The sequence below is a fragment of the Aspergillus campestris genome (genome assembly GCF_002847485.1).
Source record: "Aspergillus campestris IBT 28561 chromosome Unknown P168scaffold_1, whole genome shotgun sequence".
Taxonomy (NCBI): Eukaryota; Fungi; Ascomycota; class Eurotiomycetes; order Eurotiales; family Aspergillaceae; genus Aspergillus; species Aspergillus campestris.
In genome coordinates, this window is record NW_020194336.1 from 4,986,316 (window position 1) to 5,003,328 (window position 17,013).

General features: G+C 32.9%; 3 protein-coding genes across 3 annotated transcripts; 2 read left to right on the forward strand and 1 right to left on the reverse strand.

The window, feature by feature from the left end:
* Positions 1-546: 546 nt before the first annotated feature.
* On the reverse strand, positions 547-1,561 carry P168DRAFT_324386 (putative oxidoreductase, 2OG-Fe(II) oxygenase family; the record flags this gene model as incomplete). Its single annotated transcript, XM_024840834.1, has 3 exons — positions 1,204-1,561; positions 1,107-1,137; positions 547-1,044 (listed from the first exon to the last, which is right to left on the reverse strand). Exons 1-3 carry the CDS (start codon positions 1,500-1,502, stop codon positions 547-549), a joined length of 828 nt encoding a protein of 275 aa, XP_024698034.1. The 5' UTR covers positions 1,503-1,561.
* A 320-nt stretch (positions 1,562-1,881) lies between these two features.
* Positions 1,882-4,849, forward strand: P168DRAFT_324387 (acetyl-CoA synthetase-like protein; the record flags this gene model as incomplete). Its single annotated transcript, XM_024840835.1, has 2 exons — positions 1,882-4,698; positions 4,766-4,849. The coding sequence occupies 2 exons, from the start codon at positions 1,882-1,884 to the stop codon at positions 4,847-4,849; spliced, it is 2,901 nt and encodes a 966-aa protein (XP_024698035.1).
* Positions 4,850-5,549: 700 nt separating this feature from the next.
* P168DRAFT_301932 (S-adenosyl-L-methionine-dependent methyltransferase) lies at positions 5,550-7,030 on the forward strand (the record flags this gene model as incomplete). Its single annotated transcript, XM_024838591.1, has 6 exons — positions 5,550-5,664; positions 5,714-5,855; positions 5,937-6,382; positions 6,460-6,818; positions 6,854-6,872; positions 7,023-7,030. The coding sequence occupies 6 exons, from the start codon at positions 5,550-5,552 to the stop codon at positions 7,028-7,030; spliced, it is 1,089 nt and encodes a 362-aa protein (XP_024698036.1).
* Between the last annotated feature and the right edge of the window lie 9,983 nt (positions 7,031-17,013).

Below are 17,013 nucleotides of genomic sequence, written 5' to 3' on the forward strand. Positions count from 1 at the left end.
ATGACCGTCGAATATTAATAACTCACAGGCTAAATACTCAGCATGCAAGGGTGGGGTTTCTAAATTGAGGTACGTATCACAGATGCCTACACAGCACATTAATCAAAAGAAAGCGCGGATCTAAACAGATCACGGGTTTAGCAAATCATATTAGGAAGAGGCTATCCTGCTCTTTTCTGGGTATCCAATCCCATAGAGTGAGATGCCCGAATTAACCACAGGTGGCGCTGAGTATGCCGGTGTAGGATCACCTGGCACCGATTGAAGGCAAGTGGCCAAACCTTCCGTCTCGTCCGATGTGGTACATTCAACATCACATATTGTTTTCTTTAGTTCTACTGCAAGTATCAAAGAGGTTCCTTGTCGGCCAGGGCTGGGAGACTCTACTCCCTCTTGTATTGGGGTACTGTACCACATCTATATGCTTTCATCATTGATAATACCCCATTCGTTCTCATGATCATACGCACACATGAAACAAGAAGTCTTGAGATATATATTTATCAAGGCGTAGTGATTCCATTAAGCTAAGAAGAATTACCCCAATCAGTGGTTCGGTCTCAGGAAATAAGACACAAAGTATCGGTCCTCCTCGCCATCGACTGGCTGGCTCACTTTATGGACTGGCGAGTGCAGGCGGCCGCCGCTTTCACGCTGCAGATAATTGGCGACGTTCACCAACACACAATCAGGCTTGGGATCAATCCACAACCATTCCTTGGTCTCCTTCGTCTGCATCTGACTCGCCCACTTTTCGCACCAGAGTAAGGTGACCGAGCCACCATCGGTGTGGGTAGTGTCGGGTACATCAGCAACGAATGCTTTGGTTGGCCCGGAGACAAACTTTAGTCCGGACTCGCTGTATCCATCGGGGCGGTGAGCATTCTCCAGGATCGAGGGCTCTATCAGTCCGAGGCTTTCAGAAAGGCAACGAAGAACAACGCGTGTTATGCTGTCGCAGATGTTCAGAAAGTCCAAGGTCGGCGCGGCGTCTGCAGCGAACGGGGCTGGCAAAGTGAAGCTGTTTTGTTCGTCCCGAGGGATCTGGTAGTGATTGTTCCAGATTAGACGCTATATCCGGAAGAAAACCCTATGAGCACACCTACTTCGAATGATTCGATGCCTGCTTTTTTGTAGCTATAATTGTATGATTAGCTGACTAATATATCGGTTGTCGCCAGGAGTACCTAAAGGATAACATACCCATTGTCCACACCGTCTCGGGACGCCTTCATTTTCTCGTCTAAAGGCTTGCAAAAGAACTCATGGCAATTTCGGTAGCTATCCTGTAGATAACCCGCGATCTTTGCCGAGAGATGATCGTTGAAAGCGACGTAGAAGAATCCCTGAGATTCGGCCGCCTTCAAAAGCTTGGCTGTTTCAACGGGGTCTGTTGCAATGAGTCTTTCCAGCTGGATTACGTCGAGATCAGCAACGTCCAAAGACTGATCTCCCACAATCGTAGTTAACTTCGAGCGAGCGGAAGTAACGGTTTGAGACATGGTGAGCTGGACTGGATTCTGAGACTAGGTGGAAACCACAAGCAGAGTGCTTATTCCCAAAGCTATTCAGTGATAGCCAGTCCATATAAGTCACAGGCCTACCCCACAGACACGCGAATTGTCGGTGTCTATCATAGCACATCAGTGACCGCTATTTGAAATTGATTCAGATCAAGGGAGGCCCAGCACACCCGCTGCAAGGGATAGGTGGGTGTACCAACAGGTCGTAAATCACAATTACCTGTCGGACTGTTACAATCAGGCTGAACATATGTAACATTCCATGTCTCTCCCGAATTGGATGCCACAGTCACTCACAAATTCTAGTTTTTTTTTCTGTTCCCCAACAAGCAATTGTGAATCCAATCCATCCATCATTATGCCCCCTGTCGAACTCCATGGGTCTCCCCTTCCAGACCTGGACACACCCCTCCACGAGGTCTTTTCTCAGAACATTGTGAGCTACCCAGATACAGTGGCCCTTGTCAGCACTCAGCAGCCATCCACTCTCTACGGAATCCGGAGCCGGCCCATTGACAGCGCCAAAGATGAGCCGAAGTATCTACGATGGACGTACGGGGACCTCAGTCGCGCAGTTCAGCGACTAGTCCTTGGCTTGAAGAGCCAAGGTCTGAAGAAAGACGATCCGTTAGTGATGCTCATGCCAAATACCGCCGAATATGTCATTGCCACCTGGGCGGCCTACCAAATTGGCTGCGCCTATGTTCCCCTCAACCCCAAGGGCCTATCGAACACCCGAGAGATGCGACACATGTTGGAGCTTGCAAGGGGAGCATGTCAGTCGGACCGTTTGTTCATCATAGCCGGAGTAGCCGATATGTGTGCGCGTGTCGAAGAGCTGACGTCGGGGTTGAACTGCACCAAGATACTGGTCGAAGGCGAGACGAAGGGGTGGATACCCTTCAACGAGCTGATGCAGGACTCAGCTGGCAATTCTCGACCAACCCTATGCACAGATGCTCACTCCAACCTTTCAGATCGAACGATATTTTTCACCAGTGGAACGACATCGCTCCCGAAAGGGTGCATTATTCCATCAGCGTATGCGTTTGCATCCGCCTTGCGTTGGCGCCAAAGCGATGCCCCTATGCAGCAGGGGGACCGGGTTTTATTCACTCTGCCAAATAACCACGGGTTTGGCTGGCTTTGGATCATATCTGCGTTCCTTAGCGCAGCCACGGTGGTGATCCCTGGGCCACGTTTCAGTCCAGATGCTGTGGCCAAGGCCATTCGGGAGGAGCAGGTGAGCCATGCTGGATTGGTACCAACCATGCTGCATGCTTTGAGTAGTTTACCGCTCGCAGCCAGGACTCAGAGTTCGCTTCGGCGCATCATCATGGGAGGCTCTGCACCAACCGAGGAGGTTATCCGAATCTGTCTTGACACCATCGGTGCGTCGGGTGTGGAAAACATCTACGGTATGACCGAGGGTATCCTTGTCTCGTCCGGTGTCATGAGCCAAGCCAGCGACATTATCAAAGACGGACATGTTTCGATTGGCAAGCCGTTTCCTGGTATGTCGGTTCGTGTCTACGCTAAGGACAGTAAAGTGGCTGCGGGGGTGGGAGAGGTAGGTGAGATGCACTTCTCCGGTGCTAGTCTTATTGACGAGTATATCGGAGGCGCCGATGAGAACTTCTACAAGGGAGACGATGGCCGTCAGTGGTTCCGCACGGGTGATAAAGCCTTCATTGGCAGTGATGATCGCCTTTACCTGATTGGGAGGTACAAAGACACGATCATTCGCGGGGGCGAGAACATCGACCCGTCTGCCATTGAGGTGGTTCTGGGCCAAATCCCCGAATTCCATGCTCTTCAGCCTCAAATTGTGCGCGCACCGAACCATGTTGCGGGTGAGGTTCCCGTTGCCGTGGTGAAACAGAAAGTCGACGACCACACGGCCGATAGCCTTAAAAAGGCCATCCTAGAGCGGATGGGAGATCTTTATGTCCCGGCCGATGTGATACCAATACAGGCACTTGGACAGGAAACATACCCGACCACCATGGCAGGAAAGGTCCAGAAGACTAAACTAGAAGACTTAGTTCGGATGGAGTTTGAGCGCCAGCATACCAACGACAATCACAGAATTGACGGACCTATCTCCGGCCCACAGGTGATGGAATCCTTGTGCATGGCCATCGAGAAAGAGAAGGGACACCCCCTCGACCTCGCCCTCCGAATGATCGAGCTCGGAGTCGACTCAATCATGTCCATCGCAATCATCAAGCGCGTCCAGATAGCAACCGGAGTATCACTACCATCAAGCCTGTTCTTCACGCAGGCTAGAGCCAGCGCAATCTGCCAACAGATCAGTTCGATCTCTGAGACAGCCGACTTCGCCGATTTCACCCCCATCATGGAAGACGGGCCCACCGATAAGTGCTTCTCTGTCCTACTTCAGGGCACCCCTCGAGCAGGCGTTGCCCCCGTCTTTCTGACGCCCCCGGGCTCCGGAAACGCCCTCGTATACCGAACATTACCCAAGTTCGTCGACGACCGTGCAGTCTACAGTTTCGCATCGCCCTTTCTTATGACCAAATCCGAATCCACCTGGACAATAGAAGAAACGGCCACCATCTACGCTAACACCATCCGCAGTATCGATCCGAACGGGCCATATATCCTTGGCGGCTGGTCAATGGGAACCGCCACGGCCTACGAAACGGCATACCAGCTCCACGAACAGGGGAAGCAAGTCCTGGGGATCTTCATGCTCGACTTGGCGCTGCCACGACCACCCCCGCACATCCCTGAGGCAACCGTTGAGCTATTCGACATGATGGGAGTGTTCCCCCCGATCCGCCGTAAAGGGAAGCCAGACGTGGAGGTTCCCGGCTTCCGGAGGCGGCATCGCGTTGCGGCGTACTACGCGAAAATGAAGTATCGACCTCGTCCGTTTGACATGGCCGGGAATGCGAGCCGTCCGCGCATCTTTATCATCTGGGCTGGACATGGCGATCATGACAGGATGGCAGACATGGTTGGCGAAGCGAGTGATCTGTTGAAAATCCAGGGTCCGGGGACGAAGATGAAGATTAGCGATGACTGGCTGCAGGCTCCGCGGGGATCTTTTGATGCTGGGGGTTGGGACGAGATGGTTGGGCCGGAGTACGTCGATTGGGGCATTGTAGAAGACGCAGACCATGATACGCTGATTGAGGATGAGAAAATAGTATGTCACGTGTCCTTTACCCTTTGTCTGTGCTGTTTGGTATGGTTGACTAACGAAATATCTATAGGTGGGTTTGACTATGGGCTTGATGGAGAAGACCATAGGTAATTGGGTGCGAGAGGCTGAGCTGAAACCAAATGGTTCAGGTTGAGGTACCCTCTTTGAGCAAGGTGTGAAGGCCGCAATAATCATTCCGTGGTAGTAACATTAACATTGCCAGCTTCAGACAAGAGAAAGAAACATAAGAATCCATGTTGATTATTCTGCGCTTCTAAGACCAATCTTTGTCCTTCATCCAACCACTTCGTATTATACCAATCCAAGTATGTATTCAAGTATATAAAGCCTGCCCAGGTTACCAAATCGCCCTGGTCATGATAATCCTCTCCCAAACTCGTTCCCATAATCGAGTTCCCATCCGTGATACGAGCACGGCACAGACACAGAACGGACGTGAATTTTCCGTTTCAAGACTGTATCCGAATCAAAGGCATTGGATAGACTGTGACCCTTCGTACCGAGACTCATCACGCATCAAGTGGAGCTGAGTCAATTCCATCTGCATCAAATCTCTAGAGCCCCCATTTCAGTATCCTGCGGGCGACCAGCCCGTGTCTCAGCTCGTCTCTTTAACTTCGTAGATATCGCTGGGGGAGTGATGCAGAACTCCGCAGTTTCAGGCAGCCACCATCTTGCCAAGACATACCCTTGCAAATGCGACAAGGCTCGTAAGAGCGCTCGAGAAACCCGCAGATGCAATTTAAAAGCTATTCGCCTCGGTATGACCCGTTGTTGGCATCTACTTCCTACTTAATACTGATCTATGCCTGGAATTGAAGCCTTCCGTGCCCATGGCCGTGAAGATTGCCCATGACATGGGTATCTTCGCCCTGTTATCGCAAACAACCTCATTCGTCACCTGTGAAGACCTAGCTACGGAGAAAAACGCCGACGTCCAGCTTGTGGGTAGGTATCACCCTTATCCACAGTGATCTTGCAGCACATGCTAATATAGGCATACCCTGGTCGGCAGAGCGCATCATACGGGTTCTCGTCTGCAACGGTTTCGCCCGTGAACTGAATATCGGTCAATATGCACCGACAGACCTGTCACGACAAATGACCGAGCGGTTGACGATTGCAACAATGGATTCACTGTACGCACCCATCCCAATCGAGCTCGGGAGCTCAGTGTTACACCCACCTTCCGCATATTCGATCTAACATCACAAATGTAGTTTCATAGACATCCTCCCAGTCATCCACAAAACTCCGGAATACTTCCAAAAGACCGGCTACAAATCCCCTAGCGACCCCACCAACAGCCCTTTTCAATACGCATACAACACCACCGATTCGTGCTGGGACTGGATGACCCAGCACCAGGACGCTCTGGGCCGCTTTAACACGTCCATGGAGGGCAGCCGAGACAGGATCGTCCACTGGGCTCAATGGTTCCCCGTTCAAACGCAGCTACTGGATGGGGCGGTGGCGGACCGTCCGCTACTTGTGGACGTGGGTGGGGGTCGTGGGCACGATATCCTCGGGTTCATGGAGCGGTTTCCGTCGACGTCTGGGAGGTTGGTGCTGGAGGACTTGCCGTCCGTTATCGAAGATATTCGGAGCCTCGATAGCGGGATTTGGAGAGTCAAGCATGACTTCTTTAAGCCGCAGTCTGTACAAGGTCGGTCATGCTTTCTACTATCCTTCTGTTCTGTTGCATCTCCTCCAGGAAACGACTAACCGGTACTACCTCTGTAGGTGCGCGTGCATACTACTTTAGGCACATCACGCATGACTGGTCGGATGAGCATTGCCAGACCATCCTGAAACACACTACCGCTGCTATGGAGAAGGGGTATTCCAAGGTCTTGATTGCGGATTACATCGTTCCGGACCTGAATGCTGGACCGAAGGAGACCTTGATCGATATGGCTGTCATGGTATGGTGTACGGGGTTTGAGCGGACGCGTCGCAGATGGATGGAGCTTTTGCAGTCGGTTGGGTTGGTGGTTACGAACTTCTGGCTGCCGGAGGGGAATACCAAGGGTATTATCAAGGCTGAACTACTAGATACACCGGATACACCAGAGCAAGATGTAGAGGCCTATCCAATGGCAGTAAATCCAGTCTACGTAGCCTGGATTTAATTTAGCGTATTTCTCATGACCCTAGTAAGTAGAATGGATTATTTCTTTATGATTAGATTGGATTTTTTAATATAATCCAGATCACTCTGAAATCTTGATATGTTATATTTTAAGTATTTCTCTATAACATATTAAAATTCTAGAGCAATACCAGCAGTTGCTGATTTTTAATAGATTTTTAAACGTAGGAGGTTAAAACAAATTTTTTTGTTAGGGTAAGACTCGGGTAACCCCTATTAAGTATTTATCTCCTAGCTGTAGTTTTATATATATATATTACTTCTACTTCTTCTAAAACTCTGTACTAAGATTATATTCTCTTTTTTAAGTCCTAATAAGTGGGTGGAACAGAACCCTACCTATTTTTAAGTATAGTTCTGTTCCAGAGCACTGAGCATGGCTTGTGATTAGCTAGAAAATTAGAGGAATCTTATAAAGTTCTATTATCTTTAAAATAAGATACTCTTATAATCTAGAATTAATATAAAAAAAAGAAAAATAAAAGATTATAATTTAGATCTTAAGTTATTATATAAACTAGATTTTATAATTTTATTTTATTAAAAAAGTTTATCTTAATATGAATAAAAATCTTTTATTTTTTTTTATAAAATAATCTAGTATCTATACCTAATAAGTATTAAAATATTATTATTATTTAATTTATTTTAATAATAAATTAATCTTTTTAGATTAAGAGTATTAGCTTTATTATTTTTTTTTTATTTAATAATATTAAGAATTAATTTTATTAATATATTAAGTTATAAAACTTTATATTTCTTTTATATTTAGTAATTAATTATTTAATTATTAATTATTATATCTTATATATATTCTTAATAAAAGTCTAATTATATTTTAGTTATAACTAAAAGTTTTTTTTAAATATATTTATTCTTATTTATATAAGAGATTAGGTTATTTTTTAATTATAATTAAAAGATTTTACTAAAAAAAAAATAATTATTATTTTAAATTATAATTAAAATTATATTCTAATATTTAATTCTAATATTTATGCCAAGACCCTAGGATCCCTTCAAGCTTCTGCTGTACTAGTATTAGTGGCTTGGGTTATTTAAGATAAAGAGCACCCTGTGATCTTCCTATCAGCTATTAATAATAGATTAGACTAATCTAAGACCTCATATAGTAGCTGTACTAATTATATTAATTAATAAGATAATCTAATAATCTAAAGATAACTAATAAGCAAGAAGAGAAGTAAGATATATTAAGTATATATACTTAATACTTGTTACGGAAACCCAACAAGGTTAATACCCCATGAAGGCGGCACAGCCAGGCAGAAGCCCGACGCCAATTAATTAATATAAGGATCAGAACCCTTGCACAAGGATAACTACAAGTCATGTGATACAACCACCTACTCCTAATGTGAGATAGGGGAGTAGCTACATGATACAGTCACCTACTCTATATCTACCCCCAGGGAGTAGCCAGAGGAGTAGGCACCAAGAGAAGCATATAATTAGAGTGACTCTGGAGGTGACTATAAAGAAGTTACTATAAAAATAATCAGGAAAGAATATATAAGAATACTTATTTATTTATATCTATAATTTAATTAGTTATATTTAATAATATTATTATTCAGGACTATACAGTCCAAGTCTAAGTATATATTTAGTCTAGTTTCTACTTATTTATACTTAACTTAAGTAATCAGATTTTTATACCTGACATGTCTTACTTCTCTTATTACTTATTAATTATCTTTAAACCATCAGGTCACCTTATTAATTAATATAGTTAGTATAATTACTATATAAGGCCTTAGGTGTTACGGAAACCCAACAAGGGTAATACCCCACAAAGGCGGCACAGCCAGGCAGAAGCCTGACACTAATTGATTGACATAAGGATTAGAACCCTTACATAAAGATGACTACAAGTCATATAATATAATCACCTACTCCTAATGTGAAGCAAAGGAGTAGCTACATGATATAATCATCTACTTCATGCCTATCCCCAGGGAGTAGCTGGAGGAGTAGACACCAAAGGAAATATATAATTAGAGTAACTCTAGAAGTAATTATAAAGAAGTTATCATAGGAGTAGCTAAAGAAGGATATATAAGAATACTTATCTATCTATATCTATAATTTAGTTAGTTATATTTAATAATAATCTCAAGTCTGAGTACACATTTAAGTCTAGTTTCTACTTATTTATACTTAACTTAAGTAATCAGATTTTTATACCTAACATATCTTACTTCTCTTATTACTTATTAGTTATCTTTAGATTATCAGGTTACTTGTTAATTAATATAATTAGTATAATTATTATATAAGACCTTAGGTTAGTACAGAACCTATTATTAATAACTAATAAAAAGATTATAAGATACTCTTTATCCTGAATAACCTAAGTTATTAATACTAGTATAGTAAAAGTAAGAAGGGATCCTAGAGTCTTGATATATTAAATACTAGTTAGTATAAGTAAAATCTTAGATTAACTTAAAATAATTTAAAATATTATTATATTAAATAATAATAAAATAGCTATATTAATTCCTAGGACTAGTAACAGAAGTAGTTAAAGAGATACTAGTATAAGACTAACTCTAGTAAATATTATTAGTATAATTAAGTAACTACAGGCATATATTATAATCTTAAAAAGATAACTTGTAACCTATACTATTAAGATTAAATTACTAGAGATATTTAATAGTACTTATTCCAAGCTTTGTATATTTCTAATATAAATAAATATATATATAAAGATAAACAGAGAGAGACTTGCTACTAAATCTAATAAAATTATATTTATTATTATATATCTAAAGAATTTAATATTTAATTAGTTTAAATCTTATATCAGGGACTTTCAGGATAATATTAAAAATAATTAAGATAATAAAATAAAAGAAGTATTCAAGAGTTATAATAACTTTAAAGAGTAACTTTATATAATATTTAAAGATATTAATTTGGTTTAAAATATTAAATAAAAGTTATAATAATTATAATAATTCAAGTCAGTCAGTCAGTATGCTTTAGAATTTTAATAAATTATATCTTAGTTAGATTAGGATAATAATACTTATATTATATAATTTAAGAAAGGACTTAAACCAGAGGTTTAAGAGAAACTAATCTAGATAAAATAGCCAGGAACTCTTAGTAAGATAATTAAATAAGTAATTAAGATTAATAACAAGCTATTTAACTTTAATATTAGATATAAGAATTAGTTAGGTAACAGGTATCAAGATAACTAGAGAATAAGCTAGTATAATACTAATAATAAATAATAAGTATAGTTAAAAAGTTAAGGATATAGTAATTCTTATAGGTTATAATTAATAAAGCTAGATATAGCTTAATATCAAGAAATTCTTAAGAAAGAAAGAGAAAGACACTAAAATAATAAAGTATATTATAATTATAATAAATAAAATTATATAGCAAGAAAATGCTAATTAGACTAGTAATAAAAAAATAATAATAAGAAATTATAAAAATAGTTAAAGACTACTTATAAAGAAGCTAGAGATACTTAAAATAATAATAAGAATAAAAGATCTAAGACAGACCTACTAGCTAAGAAATTATATATAATTTATAAAATTAATTAGTTAAATAAACCTATAGATCTAAGTGATTATTAGTAAAGTAATAATAATAACTATAATATAAAGAATCAGAGCTATTTTAATAAAAAAAAAGAGATAATAAAATCTAATAATAGAAGTAATAAATTTTATATAAAAATAAATAAGTCTGATAAAGCTATTAGTATAAATAAGCTAATTAAAAAAAATAAATTTCCTAGTATAGTCTAGAATAATATTAATTTATTTAATAAAGAATTTAGTACTTAAGTAAGAAATCTAAGACTAAGCTTAGAGATTAATATATCTTAAAATCTCCTAGAACTAGAGAAAATTATAGAAGAATATTATAAAGAAGCTAATATATAAAATATTATATAAGTATTAGTCAGATTAAGGAAGCAATTAATTATAATTAATAGAATTAAAGAGCTTAATAAAGTTATTAAAATAAATATCTATAACAGGGTTAGGAATTGCACCTACTAGAACCTAGAATACTAGAAAAAAATTAATAAATTATAAGAGATATACTAATAAAAGTATATATAATATTTAGGAACATAGTATATATAGTATTAAAAAAATAATATCTAGTATTATAATAAACTTATAAAACTCAAGCATAAATAATATTCTAACTTATATAAATATTATAATTATAAATAATACTTATATATCTATTTTAGGATGTACCTATAATACAAGGAACTATTATAAATAGTATATTATAATAAATATTATTAACTATATAACACAGAAAAAGCAGTATCAGGATACTTACTAAAGATATTAAAAAGTATAAATAAATAAGAAATAATATACTTATATTAGGATCTATAATATTCTTGTAGGAGTTACTTATATTACTTATATTATAAATATATAATATAAATATAATATTATAATAATAAGTACAAGATATATTATAATAATAAGTTTATTAATACTTATTTATTATAACTTTTACTATATAAGTAAGCACTAAATTAGTAAAATAAGAAATAGATTATAGTAATAGGATAAGGAATTTATATTAAGTTTATTATATAAGTATATAAATAGATAGTTAAAGTAATACTTAACTCTAGAGTAACAAGCAACTTTATGAATCTCTAATTCTAATAAAAACTAGATATTAAAGATATTAGAAAAGCTAATCTAGAATTAATTATAAGATTAAATAATAAAAACTTAAGAAATTATCTTATAGTTAAATCAGGACTGATTCTTATAATTATATTTAATTATTTTAAACAGATAAACTTTAACATGATATAACTAGGATAATATAATATAATATTAGGAATCTCATGGCTTAGGGATTATAATCTAAAAATTAATTAAAAAATAAGTAGTCTTTAGTTTATAAATTATAATTACTTAAAATAAGAATAAATAATAGAAATATCTAAGTCTTAATAATATACTCAGGAATAAGAAGCCTAAGTATTAGCTAAGAGATTTAGAAATAAATCTAATAATAATTATATAATACAAGTATTAGTAGCAACAAAGCCAAGTTACTAAGATTAGTTAATAATACTATTAGGATAGGTACTAGACACAGTAATAAATTATTATAAAATTATAATACTAGAAAAAGTTATTAAGAGACTTACAGGTAAGGGACTTAATACTAATAATATTAAAGTATAAGTATTAATAATAATAGGATAAATTATTATATTATAAGATTATAAAAGATTTAGGGAACTATTTAAGTAACCTAAAAATCTTAAACTACTAGAACATAAGCTATATAATTATATTATTCTAATTAAAGAAGGAAAACAAGTAGTATATAGGAAAATTTACCTAATATTAAAAAAGAAATTATAAATATTACAAGTATATATTAAGAAATAACTAGTAAAAGAAATAATTTAATTATTAAAATTACCAGCAGGATATAGTATCCTATTTATATTAAAAAAAGATAGAAGTTTATAATTATATATAGATTATAGATTACTTAATCAAGTTATAATTAAAGATAGATATATATTATTATTAATTATAGAAATATAAAACAAGCTCAAGAGAGCTAAGATCTTCATAAAACTTAATATTACTAATATATATAATAAATTATATATTACTAAAGAAGATAAATAGAAAATAGTATTCAAGTTAAAATATAGCTATTATAAATATTTAATTATACTATTCAGTCTTATTAATATACTAGTATTATTTTAAAGATTTATTAATAAAGTACTAGAAGAACTACTAGATATATTTATTATTATATATCTTAATAATATCTTAATCTTCTTAAAGAATCTTAAAAAGTATAAGATATATATTAAATAAGTATTATAAAAGCTATAAATCACCAAGCTATAATATAAATTAAAAAAATATAAATTTTATATTATAGAAACAGACTTCCTAGAATACTAGATATTTATAAAAAGAATTTATATTAATAAAAATAAAGTTTAGATAGTCAGGGACTAGCTATAACCAAGAAATCTTAAAAAATTATAATAATTTATAAGATTAGTAAACTACTATAAAAGATTTATCTATTACTATATATATAAGCTAGGTCTATTCTTTAATCTAATAAAGAAAATAGAGGAATTTAACTAGACAGATAATTATTAAAAAGTATTTAAAAATATTAAATACTAACTTATTATTATACTAGTCTTGATATAATATAATCTAGAGAAAGAAATAATAATTAAGATAAATACTTCAGATTATATTATTAAAATAAGAATAACTTAATTAAGAGATAATAGCAAGCTAAAATTAGTTATATTTTATTTAAGGAAATTAATCCAAGTAGAACTAAACTATAATATTTATAATAAGAAATTATTAGTAATTATTATTATATTTAAAATATAAAAAGTCTATCTTAAAAAAGTAAAGTAATAAGTTATTATTAAAATAGATTACAAGAACTTTATTTTCTTTATAATAATTAAAAAGTTAATACAGAGACAAGCAAGATAATTAAAAATATTATTATAATATAATTTTAGAATCTAATATTATAAAAGTAGTGAGAATAGCCAAGCTAATATACTAAGTTAATAACTAGATTATAAGCTAAAGAATAAAATTATTAAACCTGTGATCCTTAAGTAATATAAAAATAAATTATTAATATATAATTATTAATAACTAGCAGGAACCATAGAGATTAAGAATAATTTATTAAATAAGTTAATCTATAAAATAAAATAAGATAAAATTATTTAAAAGATATTAAATAACTTAATAGACAGTAATAAATTAGTTATAAATAAAAATAGATTAGTTTATATATATAAACTTATTTATATACCTTATTATATAAGACAAGAGATTATTAAAATATATTATAATAAACTATTTCAAGAACACTTTAGAACTAAGAAAACATATAAATAAATTACTTAAAATTATTATTAGTCTAATATACAAAAAATTATACAGGATTATATTTAAAATTATAATATCTATATATAGGACAAGCCTGTAAGATACTAATCTTATAAGAAGATATAGTCACTAGATATACTAAAATAATTATAAGAATAAATAATAATAAACTTTATTAGATTATTACTAGAATCCTAAGAATAGGATATAATTACTATTATTATAAATAGATTAATAAAATATATCTAGCTTATATTAATAAAGAGTATTATAACAGCACAAGACATGACTTATATACTACTATATTATATTATTACTAATCATAAGATACTATAAAAGATTATATTAAATAAAGATAAGCTCTTTATATCAAAATTTTAGAAATTATTAATAAATATTATAGGGATTAATTACTGCTTGATAATAATATATTACTTATAAATAAATAATTAAATAAAAAGAACTAACTAAATTATTAAGTAATATCTTTAATATTATATTAATTATAATCAAAATAATTAAGAATAATATTTACTAATAGTATAATTTATATATAATAATACAGCACATATAACCACGCAGGAGATATTATTTTATATAAATTATAATTATTATCTAAAGATATATAGTAAACCCAGGAACAAGGAAATTATATTAAAATAAGTAAAAAAAGTAATAAAGATACTTAAAATACTATACTAGTAATTAGCAAGAGATATTAATTTTATAAATATAAAGATAATAATTTATTATAATAAATATTATAAGAAAGAGCCTGACCTAAAAAAGAGAGAAAAAATATTTTTACTTTATAAAAATATTAAAACTAAATAACCAAGCTAGAAACTTAACTACTAGAAATTAGGATTATTTATTATTAAAAAGAAATTAGAAATAGTTAATTATTAGCTAAAGCTACTAAAATTAATATATTATATATATCTAGTCTTTCATATCTTATTATTAGAACTAGTATTAAAAAAAAGCCAAATCATAATAAATATAAAAATTAATAAAAGTATTAAATAAGAATATAAAATTAAGAAAATCTTAAGAAACAAACAAGTCAGCAAGAAATTACTTTACTTAATTAAATAAAAAAATTATAATATCTTAAAAAATATATAAGAGTTTATTAAGAATTTAACAGGTTATTACTAGCTAGTTTAGTAATACTACTAGTAAATAAATTAATACTTATCTAGAAAGAAGAATTATTTATTACTTAAGAAAAACTAGAAATATTTAATATTATAACAAGTTAAGTATTATCTTAGATATTAGCTAGATAATCTAGCTCTTAGAGATTCTTAGGACTTAGAGAATTCTTATTATTAAGCTACTTTATAATAAAGAAGTTATAGCCAAGTATTTAGCTATTATAATCTTTTAGAAATTATTCTTATTTTTTTAAACAGAGGATCTTGGATATAACTTATAATATTTTTTAAAAATATTTAAGCTATTACTTTTTAGCTTTAATTAAATTATTAACTAGATACTTTCTATCCCTCTTAAGAGATTCCTACTCTTATTTATTATATAACTATTTTATATACTTCTAATTATAATATATATATTTAACATAATTCTTATTCTTTAAGTCTATAATATAATTAATATCACAAGAAGAATAAGATTTATAAGAAATATTAATAACAGAGCCAGTAGCAAGAATAGAGTTATATTAATAAAGATAATTATACTTTTAAGTATTATTATCTACTAGTATAATAATATTAATATAAGAAAAAAGGATTAATAGGCTTCAGAAGAAACTATAATAAAGAGAAAATATATCTTTATAAGTTTTAAAAATAAAATACTAGAAAAGAGAGGAGTAATATTATAGAAACCTAATAAGAGTAATATCTTATAAAGATAGTATAGCCAGGCAAAAGCCTAATACTAATTAATTAATATAAGAATTAGAACCCTTACACAAAGATAACTATAAGTTATATAATATAATTACCTACTCCTAACATGAAGCAAAGGAGTAGCTATATAATATAATTATCTACTTTATATCTACTCCCAGGGAGTAGCTAGAGAAGTAGATACTAAGAAAAATATATAATTAAAGTAATTCTAGAAGTGATTATAAAGAAGTTATTATAAAAGTAACTAGAGAAGAATATATAAGAATACTTATCTATCTATATCTATAGTTTAGTTAATTATATTTAATAATAATCTTAAGTCTGAGTATATATTCAAGTCTAGTTTCTACTTATCTATACTTAATCTAAGTAATCAGGTTTTTATACCTGACACGCCTTACTTCTCTTATTACTTATTAGTTACCTTTAGACCATCAGGTTACTTGTTAATTAATATAGTTAGCATAACCACTGTGTGAGGCCTTGGGTTAGTATAGAACCCATTATTAATAGCTGATAGGAAGACTGCAGGGCGCTCTTCACCCTAAATAACCCAAGTCACCAACACTGGTACGGCAGAAGCGAGAAGGGATCCTAGGGTCTTGACATTAGGTTAATATAGAACCTATTATTAATAACTAATAGGAAGATCACAGAGTGCTTTTTATCTTAAATAATCTAAGTTACTAATACTAGTATAGCAGAAGTAATAAGAGATCCTAGAATCTTAATATATTAAATACTAGTTAGTACAAGTAAAGTCTTAGATTAACTTAAAATAAATTAAAAATATTATTATATTAAATAATAATAGAATAGCTATATTAATTCCTAGAACTAGTAATAAAAGTAATCAAGGAGATACCAGCACAAGGCTAACTCTAGTAAATATTATTAATATAATTAAGTAACTACAGGCGTATATTATAATCTTAAAAAAGTAACTTATAATCTATACTATTAAAGTTAAACTACTAGAGATATTTAATAACACTTGTTCTAAGCTTCATGTATTCTTAATATAAATAAATATATATATAAAAATAAACAGAGAGAGACTGTTACAGAAACCCAACAAGGTTAATACCCCACAAAGGCGGCACAGCCAGGCAGAAGCTGAATACTAATCAACCAACAAAAGGATTAAGAACCTTGCACGAACAAAGGTATGAGTTATATAATATAATATACTTGAGGATCTACTTTAGAAAGTATATAGTAAAGTATACAAGAATAAGTATGTTAATTAGATATATCTTACTATCTATCTTAAAAGGTATACAGAGAAGTAGATAGATAAAGAATATAT